Raw genomic sequence first — 13,036 nt, forward strand, 5'->3', positions numbered from 1 at the left:
TCCTGAAGAAGGCCGGGATCCTAACATGACACCACGAGGATACAGTACTATAATTTAGAGCATCAGTGATATACTCCAAACTACAGCACTAAAAGAAGACACCTGGACGTCAGCACGTCGAGAGGGGGCAAGTCAACAACTCTGCAACCCCAGTGCAAATGTAAAGCGAAAGTGAAACTCCATATACTATTTCTATACGACCTCTCTGTGTCTGCAGATGACCCAAGACCCCAAGGTTCGCTTTCGGTTTACACAGTGAAAGGCTACTATTACACTCTGACCTGCAGACTGCATCTTCCTGCGAACACACTCTCATCTCACTGGGTCCCGCTGCAGTCAGGACCCGGGTTTCTCTATCTGGTGACTCACACCTGTTTACTGTTTAGTTTATGCTTGGTTTCATAACCCACTGGGGGCAGCGACGTGTCAGAGAAGTCCGCTGGGCTTCTGCTGCCTAGCCCAGCGTCGGCACAGCTGTTCCTGGTCAGTAAGCATGTCAAGTTTCGCTATGTAATGCCAACCAGGAGAAAAGCGCTCAAGCACTCGACGCGATGGACGCTTCAGTTCTCTTCTAACGTCAGTCGCTTAGCGCCGCGCAGGATTCTCTCTGGCGATGTAAAATTTAACATTTCTGAACAGACTGATAAGCCAGCAGCCACGAAGGGGGGACGCGAACATGCAGAACTTCCCGCCACGCGCTCGGCACCTCAGTGGAGGCTGCCACGATGCCCACGGCGACCGGAGGGTCCCCTTGCGGCTTTGAGCTTTGCCACCTGGCCCTGGAGTGCAGCGGGGCTGGGGGAAAGCGAGTCAGGATGCGGGCTGTTCCCTCTGTGCGTCCGAAATAAATTAGAGGTGTTCCTTTCAGAAGGCTCTGAGGAGTCACTTACACCCAGTGATACTAAACGTCGAAATCAGAGGAAGGAAAATTTCTAAGGAATGGGCAGTTTGACTCTATTTTCTTCCTGAGGACGTTTAAGCAATTAGACCAAACACACGTCTTGAAAGCATGACGCCGCCCCTACAGCAAAACGAACAGCACCGCTGCCGAGGGTGGAGACTCGCCAGGCGGCCAGAGCACAGCGAGGAGTGGAGGCTCTGCCGGCCAAGGCCTCCCCTGGAAGCCCCGCGCAGGCCCGCTGAGAGCAGCCCACTCGGGGTCCCCCGTGACCGAGCCGACCGTCCAGTGACGGAGCCGGACAACAGCGAGCGAGCCTGCGAATGGCCTGGGACGACCCCGCCGGCCTCCCGGGCCTCTGCGGCCACACGCCACCAGCCGCCCTCCAGCCTCGCCGGGGCTGCCCGCCGGCTCCCCGTCACCGTCCCCCAAACCCCCCGTTCTCTCCGCTGTGCCTCCCCCTCCCTCCACACTGACTCGTCCCCCACCCGGGCCTCCCGCAGCCCCGAGACCCCCGACGCCTGCTGGGCTCACTGCTCTACCCTCAGGAACCAGCACAAGACATTTCTTGAATCAGCGAGAACTAACAATCACTGATTTAAGGTGATTTAACAGTGGGAAGTTCAACGGGACACTGAAGACAGGCGTGAAAACACAGACGGAGTAGTTTCTGGGCGCTGGCTTGTGTGAGGCGGTCTCCTAGGTCCCGGGAAGAGACGGGGATGAAGAGTAAGTCCAGTGTGATCTGGGCTTCGAGCGTAAGAAACCTGATTTTCACCCTGGGATTACTAGTTCACCTCTAAACTAACCATTTCTTCACATGCAAAAGGCCAGTCACCCCAACGAAGCGCAAAGGCTTGCTATTTTGTGGCTTTACACAGTCAACATTCACATCTGTTTTTGGTGATGTAGTTGTTCAAATCTTTTGCTTCTGTTTAAACAGAGCGGTCGTTTTCTCATGATTGAGTTTTGGGAGTTCTTTATCTATGTTGGTTACCAGTCATTTATCAGATATGCATTTTGCAAACATATCCTACAAATCTGTGGCTTGTCTTCATTTTCTTAACAATGTCTTTCGAAGAACGTAGGATTTTTACCTTTAAGTCTAGTTTATCAATTTTTTTCTTTTACAATTTGTACTGTTTGTGACCTACAAAATCATTGCCTAACTAACTCAAGCCTACAAAGGTTTTCTTCTAGAAATTTTATACTTTTGGTTTTTCATTTAGGTCTCTGACCAATTTGAGTTAATTTTTGTAAGAGTGAGAGAGATTAGTTTAGGCTCTTTTTGCATACGGCTGTTCAAATGTTCTGGGTCCCCTAGAGAAATGGAAATAAAAACAAAAATAAACAAATGGGACCTAACGAAACTTAAAAGCTTTTGCACAGCAAAGGAAACCATAAACAAGATGAAAAGACAACCATCAGAATGGGAGAAAATATTAGCAAATGAAGCAACTGACAAAGGATTAATCTCCAAATATACAAGCAGCTCATGCAGCTCAACATCAAAAAAACAAACAACCCAATCCAAAAATGGGCAGAAGACCTAAATAGACATTTCTCCAAAGAAGATACACAGATTGCCAACAAACACGTGAAAGAATGCTCAACATCATTAATCATTAGAGAAATGCAAATCAAAACTACAATGAGATATCATCTCACACCGGTCAGAATGGCCATCATCAAAAAATCTACAAACAATAAATGCTGGAGAGGGTGTGGAGAAAAGGAAACCCTCTTGCACTGTTGGTGGGAATGTAAATTGATACAGCCACTATGGAGAACAGTATGGAGGTTCCTTAAAAAACTAAAAATAGAACTACCATACGACCCAGCAATCCCACTACTGGGCATATACATACCCTGAGAAAACCATAATTCAAAAAGAGTCATGTACCACAATGTTCACTGCAGCTCTATTTACAATAGCCAGGACATGGAAGCAACCTAAGTGTCCATCATCGGATGAATGGATAAAGCAGATGTGGCATATATATACAATGGAATATTACTCAGCCATAAACAGAAACAAAATGGAGTTATTTGTCGTGAGGTGGATGGACCTAGAGTCTGTCATACAGAGTGAAGTAAGTCAGAAAGAGAAAAACAAATACCGTATGCTAACACATATATATGGAATCAAAAAAAAAAAAAAAAAAGGCCATGAAAAACCTAGGGGCAAGATGGGAATAAAGACACAGGCCTACTAGGGAATGGACTTGAGGATACAGGGAGGGGGAAAGGTAAGCTGGGACAAAGTGAGAGTGGCATGGACATATATACACTACCAAATGTAAAATAGATAGCTAGTGGGAAGCAGCCACATAGCACAGGGAGAGTAGCTCAGTGCTTTGTGACCACCTAGAGGGGTGGCATAGGGAGGGTGGGAGGGAGGGAGATGCAAGAGGGAAGATATATGGGGATATAAGTATATGTATAACTGCTTCACTTTGTTATAAAGCAGAAACTAACACACCATTGTAAAGCAATTATACTCCAATAAAGATGTTAAAAAAAATGTTCTGGGTCTCATTTATTTAAATAATCATCCTTTCTGCACTGGATTTCCTTGGCATCTTTATAAAAAAATCAACTGACATCTTGGTAACAGAAAGTCTTCCAATCCATGTGCACAATATAGTTCTCATATACAGACTGTCCTTGATTTTTCTTCATTGTCTTACACTTCCCAGCATACAAATCCTATACATATTTTGTTAGATCTACCCTTAAGCATTTCATGGTTTTTTGGGGGGGCTTTTTTTGGTGCTTTATAAATGGTACATTTTAAAATGTCAATTTCTAATTGCTCATTGCTAGTATATACAAATATGAGTAATTTTTGTATATGGATATCATAATGTGCAACTTTGGTAAACTCACTTTTTTTTTTTTTTTAATAAAGAGGACACAAGTGGAAGTAGTTAATTTTTTTTTTTAAATTTATTTATTTATGGCTGTGTTGGGTCTTCGTTTCTGTGCGAGGGCTTCCTCTAGTTGCGGCAAGCGGGGGCCACTCTTCATCGCGGTGCGCGGGCCTCTCACTATCGCGGCCTCTCCCATTGCGGAGCACAGGCTCCAGACGCGCAGGCTCAGTAGTTGTGGCTCACGGGCCTAGTTGCTCCGCGGCATGTGGGATCTTCCCAGACCAGGGCTCGAACCCGTGTCCCCTGCACTGGCAGGCAGACTCTCAACCACTGCACCACCAGGGAAGCCCGGTAAACTCACTTATTAAATCTTAGTAGAGAGTTAAATTTTTGGTAGAGCCTTTTTGGGATTTTATATGGAGACAATCATATCATCTATTAAAACAAAAGAGACAGTTTTGTTTCTTCCTCTTTTCTGGTCTACCCAGGTTTAATGTAGTTCTTTAGACTCCATTTTGCTAATATATATTTTTCCTGAACATGGTTATTTAATGAGGTTTTCAAAAATAATAGCATTTGGGCTGTGTTTTAATATAGTCTCATAAAAATTTAAGCTCATCTATTATACACTCTTCATATGCATAATTTTATGTGTGTATTCTTAGTCTGCATTCACTGTTTTGTATTATATACTATTTTTGCCAACAGTTTTTCCATTTTTATTTACCTTTCAAAGGATCAGCTTTTGAATTTACTGCTTATTCAATCGTTACTTTCACGTTTTCCTTTATCTTTTCTTTCTCCTACTTTCCTTTGGTCTTGCCTTTTTCTTCTAAACTTCTTAGTTGGATGCCAACCTCATTTGTTTCATTTCTTTTTACCAGTGCACAGCCCCGGTTTGATCTGCAAGGCACTGCCTAACACATGAGCCGGTGGAGGTGGAGCTTCCATCTGCTGACCACTCCCGGGAGGTGGTGTCTGAGCGGGAGATGCTCGGTGTTCACACGGAGGCTGCTTCTGACCATTGGCCTCCCCTGACCATGGCCCCTCTTGGGACGTTATCCCTGTATTGGGTCAGATTGCCGCTACATGTGGTCCTTCTAACAGAAGAAGAAAGCTGCTGGGGGCGGGTGGAATTTTTAGGTCTTTGACTCAGAATTCATCTCAGGAGCAGTTAACACACTGCTGCTTGCTTTCCCCATCGGTGTGGCCCTCCCAGTGGAAGGGGCAGAGGAGGTGCCACCTCTTCCTGTTTCCTTTGGATGCTGTCAGTGATGGTACAGGCCATGTAAGAATGACTATTTCTCTAACTTAGCTTTAAGACATTTCTAACAATGTGATTATTGACAATAATACAGAGGTCAAAATAATTAAAATGTGAGTGTAAAAATTACGTATCTAAGTGGGAGCCTAAGCTAAATCTCATCCAGAGGCCAAGTTAGTAACACACTTGGGTAATTGTTGTCACAGGCAATTGGTTTATGCTTTCACGCTTCTCCATGCTAAGTAACTCGTGCGGGGTAAGATTTTATTATTAATTTTCTCTGTAATTCCATTATTCAGAAATTTCTGTTCTATCATTGTTTTTTTTAATCAAAGTTTCCTTTTCTCCCCCTTTTTACATTTATTTTATTTTTTTATTCATTTTTGGCTGTGTTGGGTCTCCGCCACTGTGCGTGGGCCCTCTCCAGTTGTGGCGAGCGGGGGCCGCTCTTCGTGGCGGTGCACGGGCCTCCCATTGCGGTGGCCTCTCTCCTTGCAGAGCATGGGCTCTAGGCACACGGGCCTCAGCAGCTGTGGCTTGCGGGCTCTAGAGCGCAGGCTCGGTAGTTGTGGCGCACAGGCTTAGTGGCTCCGCGGCATGTGGGATCTTCCCGGACCAGGGCTTGAACCCGTGTCCCCTGCATTGGCAGGCGGATTCTTAAGCTCTGTGCCACCAGGGAAGCCCTGTGCTATCAATCTTGGAAAGCCTGGGAGACGTTTCCTTTACCATGTTAGCGATTACACCCGCACAGCTCTCAGCTATGCTCCAGGGACACATTTTTTACCGTGTACTTTATAAATCATAACTCGATCACCGACATGTCTTCATTTTCAATTGTGGTACTACCATCACTGTTATAATTTAATAGAATTACGAACATCACGTGAACCTGATCGCCTGGAAAAGCTGCCAGTCAATACTCATGGCAGGCTGTGTGGCTCACGCTCTGTCCTGCTCCTGAGGGTCGCGGAGGGGGCGCACGTCGCAGACAGGGACCTGCCCCCCACAAACATGCCGACGCCACACCACAGCGAGTCCTGCTTCAATGAGCAGACACGGCAACGCGAACTGAAATCCACAGCGCACTGCGCACGTCAGAGTCAATCAAAAGCAATGCTGTTAAGGGTGGGACGCGCTTCTGATTTTAAGTCATCCACTCGCGGTTTGTCATAAACTTTAGCTGATTCTTGCACACACATGTCCACATGAGCAGGTGACACCTACACCCTGAAATAATATTTAATATAGAAATTATATATGTGAGGGACATGGCCACAGAGGAGACAGGATGTTACCAAGAGACAGCAAGTTTACAGGCTTAAGAGTCACTGAAAATCATGGCCAATCAATGTTTTGAACCAAAGCGGCCAGGGGTCTTGGGGTTGCACGGCACTGGCCTTGCTCACTCGAGGTGATGACCTGGCGCCCGAGGTGCCGTCCCCTGAGCTGACTCGGTGGCGCCTGTTGGGGACACTGGCTCCGTCTCAGCTTCCTGCAGCTGCCCTGGACACACAGCTCACGAGGGCTGGATTTTAACTTTGTCCAGGAATTTCCAGGAACATTTAAAGTTTGCTAAGCTGGAGTCTGCTATGCTGAGGCTATACAGGCAAAGTGGCAGGCAAGCGAAACTTTCTACGCTCTTGGAGAAAATGAAATATTGATCACTTATCATAAGAAACAGCGACCGGGGCCTAAGTAGGCTGCAGGTTCTGAATCCGAAATCACTCCTCCCGCTCTGACGCTCCAGCACCCACTGCACGTGACACCTCCAAACACACACGTCACTGCAAAGTGCCCAGTGACCACACCTCAGAAAGCCGTTAACAGCTTAAATTCCCCAGAATTCCATTATCTGTATAATAAAAATGCATTTGTGCACATGCACAGGTAAGGTAGGAGAGCCTCTCAGTTTTCAGGAAAGTGAAAATGAAGAACTGCTGCAAGATCAGAGACTCAAAAACCAGCACGTTCTACTCAATAAGTCACATTCTTTCTGAAAACTAAGATGAGAGGACACAAGAGCCATATGCAAATAGGGATTATAAGAGAATAGTGTTGATGCAGAGCGTATAAAGCCAGTTAAGTCTCCTAAACCATAAGGTTGCTTATTAACCGTACACGTTGTGATCGGTCAAGGCTGAGGGCAAACAGAGAACATCAACTGAGCCATTTCCCTGGAAAAAGCTCCAGGGTGCAATATTCTAAGCACTTTATTCAATAAAAAATGCTTTTAAAACAGTACTTTGGTGATTGGGAAACACTGCCATCATCTGTCAACCTAACTGCAGCAAAGTTCAATAAGTGAAATAATGAACCGTTCAGATGATTTTCCTCGGGCTTTGGGGACCTGCAAACACGGCATCAACGAGTGCTTTAAAAATTATGATGAAGTTGAGTCTTTTCATTTTTAGTTTTAAAATATGTGTTCGGGATTTCTTAAAGGTTACTTAATGGTATGCCACTTTTAACCATTGTCCAATTTCCAAAGTAGGAAGAAATTTTGAAGTAAAAAATTTAAATATAAGATTAGCAGTTTCTATTTAGTTCTGGAAATCTTGGAATCAGTGAAACCCCTCTCTATTGTGAATTCCTAATTTAAGATTTCAAAAGTGCTATAACATAAAAACCTAAAGATAAAAAAAATCCCAGGTATTTTCAACAAAATTTTAATTTATTTTTGGGAGGTAATTAGGTAAATACGTAACACAGGATTTTTGAAACTTCCAATAAAATTTTCCTTGGGAAACATCTATGGTCTAAGTTTCCCATGCTCAGGACTGGGAAAGCACACGTTTTCAGTATGTAATCACGTGGAACTTGAGAGAATCTCTAGAATGCTAGACTATGAAAAACAGTGTGCTTAACCCTTCCTTTGTAAGAAAAAGAGGTGGTGCATTTCCTCTCAAAGAGCGTCACGGGGACCCGGTACCTGTCTCAAGGCCGACAGGGCACGGCAGGGTGGCAGGGGCAGCTCCTGTGCCTCGTAACGACCCACCCCATCAGCCGAGGCCGCCACAGCTGCTGGGACCACTGAGCTGTGCCGTCCTCCGAGGTTCCCTGTCACCCAGCAAAAACATCTGGTACACACACACGATTCCAAAAGTCATACTGAGCTGTGGCTGCAAAGAGATCTTCACACACCTATTGGTTAACATAATCTATAAAGCAGAGCGGTGGTGACGATGAAGGGGACCCTGAGCTCCCGCCCACCGTGTAACTGACCTGGGACGTGGCGCCTGGAATATGCGCCCTGAAGACAGCCGGGTGCTTCCACAGCCCCAGCTTTCCCCTCTGTACGACGGCTGAGCTACCCTGTGGAGCGACTCAGCAACTGACCACACCGCAGGCAGCCCCAGTTTCCACGGGCTCTCCTAACACTTCCTGGGAAGAGAGGCATGGCGACTCACAAAAAGGCGAAAGCATCTAACTCCGAGTCGCCGCCCGGCTAACCCACAGGGAAAGCTCCTCCCGGACCAGCTGGGGATGCGGGGACGGGCATGCGGCACCGAGGCCCCGTGTCGACGAGGCTCATCTCAGGTCACCACCACACCTTCCGGCCCCGCTCCAAGCGGACCGGCAGTGCCGTCCCACCACCTCCCAGGCCTGGGGTTCCGTCCGCCACGATGCACAGAGCCCAGGTCCCGGAAGACGGAATGAAAGCACAGACTCTGCACGTGACAGGAGCACCGCGTGGCTGGGACACGTCACACGGTGCGGACGAAACGTCCGAGGGCACTGGGAGGACGAAGCTGGCGAGGCCACAGTCACTTGAGATCAGGTTCAGAGCTGCTGCTTTTCCTTCAGCTTTTTCATTCTTTCTGGTTGAATACCAAAACTCTGACTCATTATAAAAGCAGTACGTTTACTGTCACCGCTTCAAATAATAAACAGTGCTTGGAAAACAGAACGCCCCCGTCACCCCCGTCACCGGGGTGCACCCAGCCCACTAGCTGCTCGAGACCAAGACGAGTGTTGGCATCGGGCAGAGCTGGACACAGGCCGGGGGCAGAGGTCAGGCCCGTGGGCACCATGCGAGCGGCCGGACTTGAGTGCCTCATGTCTGGAAATCACCGTGAGGTCCAGGCCCACTTCGTGAAGCCGGCAGGCGTTAGGTCCTGGGCAGGCACCACGGGCTCTGGTGCAGACGGCTGCCAGGAGGAGAGCTGCAGGGACGGTGGCACAGCTGCGCGCAGGAGCCCCTCGAGAGTGAGCTGGGGAGGGAGGCCTGTCCTGCTGTGTGGCGCCGGGGGCGGGGCCTGGAGAGGTGTCCTCAGGGAAGGCTCCCTTGGCTCCTAACTCTGGGCACCAAGACTGGACGTGTGACCCCGAGGTCACAGCGGTGGGGACAGCCACAGGGGAAAGAGGGAACGCTGAGTTTCAGTGGAGAGGGAGGACCAAGTGGGAATGTTCTCAGCTTTCCACGTTTAAAAAAAAGCAAACTTTCATCTTTTTGGCTGTTTTTTCACCACCTATAAGCTCTGACATGACTAACAACATGTTATAATTTCTAAATTGACAAAACAAAAGTGGTGCTGGGAAAACTGGACAGCTACATGTAAAAGAATGAAATTAGAACATTCTCTAACACCACATATAAAAAAGAATCTCAAACTGATTAAGGACCTAAATGTAAGACCAAAAACCATAAAACTCCTAGAAGAAAGCAGAGGCAGAACTCTCTTTGACATAAATCGTAGCAATATTTTTTTAGATGTCTCCTAAAGCAAAGGAATTGAGAGCAAAAATAAACAAATGGGACCTAATTAAGCTTAAAAGCTTTTGCACAGCAAAGGGAACCATCAACAAAAGAAACAACCTAAAGAATGGGAGAAAATATTTGCAAGTGATATGACCGATAAGGAGCTAATATACCAAATATAAAAACAGCTCATACAACTCCACATCAAAAACAAACAACCTGATTAAAAAATGGGCAGAAGACGTGAAGAGACATTTTTCCAAAGAAGACATACAGATGGCCAACAGGCACATGAAAAGATGCTCAACATCGCTAATTATTAGAGAAATGCAAATCAAAAGCACAATGAGACAACACCTCACACCGGTCAGAATGGCTATCATCAAAAAGACAAGAAATAACAAACGCTGGCAAGGATGTGGAGAAAGGGGAACTCTTGTGCACTGTTGGCGGGAGTGTAAATTGGTGCAGCCACTGTGGAAAATGGTATGGAGGTTCCTCAGAAAACTAAGAATAGAACGACCATATGACCCAGCAATTTCACTCCTGGCTATGTATCTGACAAAAACAAAGACACCAATTCAAAAAGATACATGCACCCCAATGTTTGTAGCAGCATTATTTACAATTGTCAAGATATGGAAGCAACCTAAGTGTCCATCAACAGGATAAAGAACGGATAAAGAAGATGTGGTATATATATACAATGGGATACTATGCAGCCATAAAAAAGAATAAAATTTTGCCATTTGCAGCAATGTGGATGGACTTGGAGGGTGTTATGCTAAGTGAAATAAGTCAGACTGAGAAAGACAAATACTGTATGATATCACTTATATGTGGGAAATCTAAAAAATACAACAAACTAGGAAATATAACAAAAAACAGACTCACAGACATAGAGAACAAACTAGTGGTTAACAGTGTGGGGAGGGATAGGGGATGGGACAAGATGGGGGAGGGGAGTAAGAGGTACAAACTATCATGTATAAAATAAGCTACAAGGATATACTGTACAACACGGGGAATACAGCCAATCTTTTTTTTAAAATAATCTTTTATTTATTTATTTATTTTTGGCTGCGCTGGGTCTTTGTTGCTGCGCGCGGGCTTTCTCTAGTTGCGGCGAGCGGGGGCTACTCTTCATTGCAGTGCATGGGCTTCTCATTGTGGTGGCTTCTCTTGTTGCAGAGCACGGGCTCTAGGCGCATGGGCTTCAGTAGTTGTGGCGTGCGGGCTCAGTAGTTGTGGCTCGTGGGCTCTAGAGCGCAGGCTCAGTAGTTGTGGCTCACGGGCTTAGTTGCTCTGCGGCATGTGTGATCTTCCTGGACCAGGGCTCGAACCCGTGTCCCCTGCATTGGCAGGAGGATTCTTAACCACTGTGCCACGAGGGAAGAAACCCAGCCAATCTCTTACAATAACAATAAAAGGAGTATAACCTTTAAAAATTGTGAATCACTAACTATCCAGTACACCTGTAACTTACATGACACTGTACATCAACTATACTTCAATTAAAAAAAAAAAGGAAATACCTATGTAATTAAAGCTTCAAAAATAAATTTGCTCTCAAAAAATAAAGTGGCGTTAGGAGCTGGTAAATGCCCTGAGCCTGCTGGTGCGTTCAGGGTTCATCGTTTGGAAGTGAGAACGGCGTAGCTGGGGTCCCCTGCGCTTTACACCCTGAGACTGTGCGGGGCGCTGCTGACAGCACTGGTCCTCACCTCGTACCCTGAAAGCACGTCAAAAGGAAAGATTTACAAGACTCAGTGGTTCTCAGTTGTGGGTGCAACTTGCTGGATTTTCAGAATGGAGGAACGTCAGTCCCACCAGGCCTGCCGGAAAATCAGCACTTCTAGAACTGAGCATGTGCATAGAGAACGGCAAGTATGAAAAAAAACAAAACAAAACAGAGCTAGTAGTCCACGGGATGTGTAGACAGGGTTAAGAACCCGTGCCGGTGGTCCACCTGTAGCCCCCAGGGGTCTGCAGACGAGGCCGTGCGGGCACCTTCGGGAACGAGAGTACTGTCGTGGAAAGCAGAGGAGGGACACCGCCGGCTGTTCCCGGGCAGGAAGGCTGCACAGCACAGAGGAGCCTGCCCGAGGGCAGCAGGGGGGCCCCTCCTGGACGCAGAGCCGCGGGCTGGGCGAGTGCTGTCAGGGAGGAAGCACTCTTCTCTTTGGAAATACACTTGTTAATGGGATCAGCAGGTTCCTCTCTTTAAAACATTAGGTCAGAGTTTTTAAAACCTTTTGAAGGTACTTTTTTGAGAGGTTATTTACTTATATGATCCAGTTTTACAAGATATTTGAAGAAGTCTGCTCATTTCACGTTCATGGTTGGTTTGATGACTTGACAGAATTATCAGAACCCTGAGTGCAAAGGGTAGATGAGAAAACTATATATAAAGTACACTAAGATTGTACAGGAAGTGGACAAATTAATTTAATAATAATTTTTATCAACCTAAAAATCAAAGAATGACTGATGTAAAGTCAGAAATGACTCATTTACCACATTTAAGATTTTACCATTTCTGTCTTCTGTAGATTTTTGAAATTATTTACATCCTAATTCTGTTTTGAAATACATACATCATATCTAAATTCTGGCAAAAATAACTGGAAATTTAACGTGCAAATATGAAGATTCACTTGGAGAGAAGAGGACATGGGAGGGTGCAGCCTGCAGACCTTATGGAGTCAGTAAGCTCCCCGAGTCCGCTCACGGCTTTCCTGGAACTGACTCGAGGCCGTTCTGGGACGTGTGGGCACATGCCCGCAAGGCCTGGGTCAGGGCAGGGGTCCCGCCAGGAGGGAGCTGGCCAGATTCCTGACCTGTGGCGAAAGCCCGCACTGAAAACCACCGTCAAGCCCCCTCCTCACCCCACAAGAAACTCCTCAGGCCCGGAGCCCAGTGAGCCCTCGGGGAGGCGCCGTCCGCACCCCGAGGACCCGTCGGGAATGGGCCGCTCGGCCCGACTGACCTCATCGGGGCTGGAGGCCTGGTAGGTGCGGTTGTCGTCGCTGAAATCCTGGTCGGCCTCGGCGAACTCGGTCTCCCCGGCCGCGCCGCGGGCCTCGTACACGGGGGTCACGTTGTGACACAGGGCGACAGCCTTCACGGCCTCGTGGACCCGGCTGCTCACGCTTTTCCTGACCTTGGGCGCTGAGGACTGGGCTTTTCTTGGGGGTGCTGAACTGGCGTTGCTTCCACTGGCCTGGGACTGCGTCTGCCAAACACAGGACGCCGAAGAATTAGAGACAGCAGAGCCGGTGCTGGGATGAGTAATGCGCACG

General features: G+C 47.1%; 1 protein-coding gene across 9 annotated transcripts in view; it reads right to left on the bottom strand.

The window, feature by feature from the left end:
• The window catches only part of ATP9B (ATPase phospholipid transporting 9B (putative)), a 229,667-nt gene that overhangs the window by 31,855 nt on the left and 184,776 nt on the right, over positions 1-13,036 (bottom strand). For all 9 annotated transcript variants that reach the window (XM_082355629.1, XM_082355621.1, XM_082355623.1 and 6 more), the window contains one exon: positions 12,724-12,969. In XM_082355629.1, the coding sequence (XP_082211755.1) occupies positions 12,724-12,969 (246 nt within the window). The remainder of the gene's footprint in view (positions 1-12,723; positions 12,970-13,036) is intronic.

This window comes from Balaenoptera borealis (genome assembly GCF_965194805.1).
Source record: "Balaenoptera borealis genome assembly, chromosome: 14".
NCBI classification, from domain to species: Eukaryota; Metazoa; Chordata; class Mammalia; order Artiodactyla; family Balaenopteridae; genus Balaenoptera; species Balaenoptera borealis.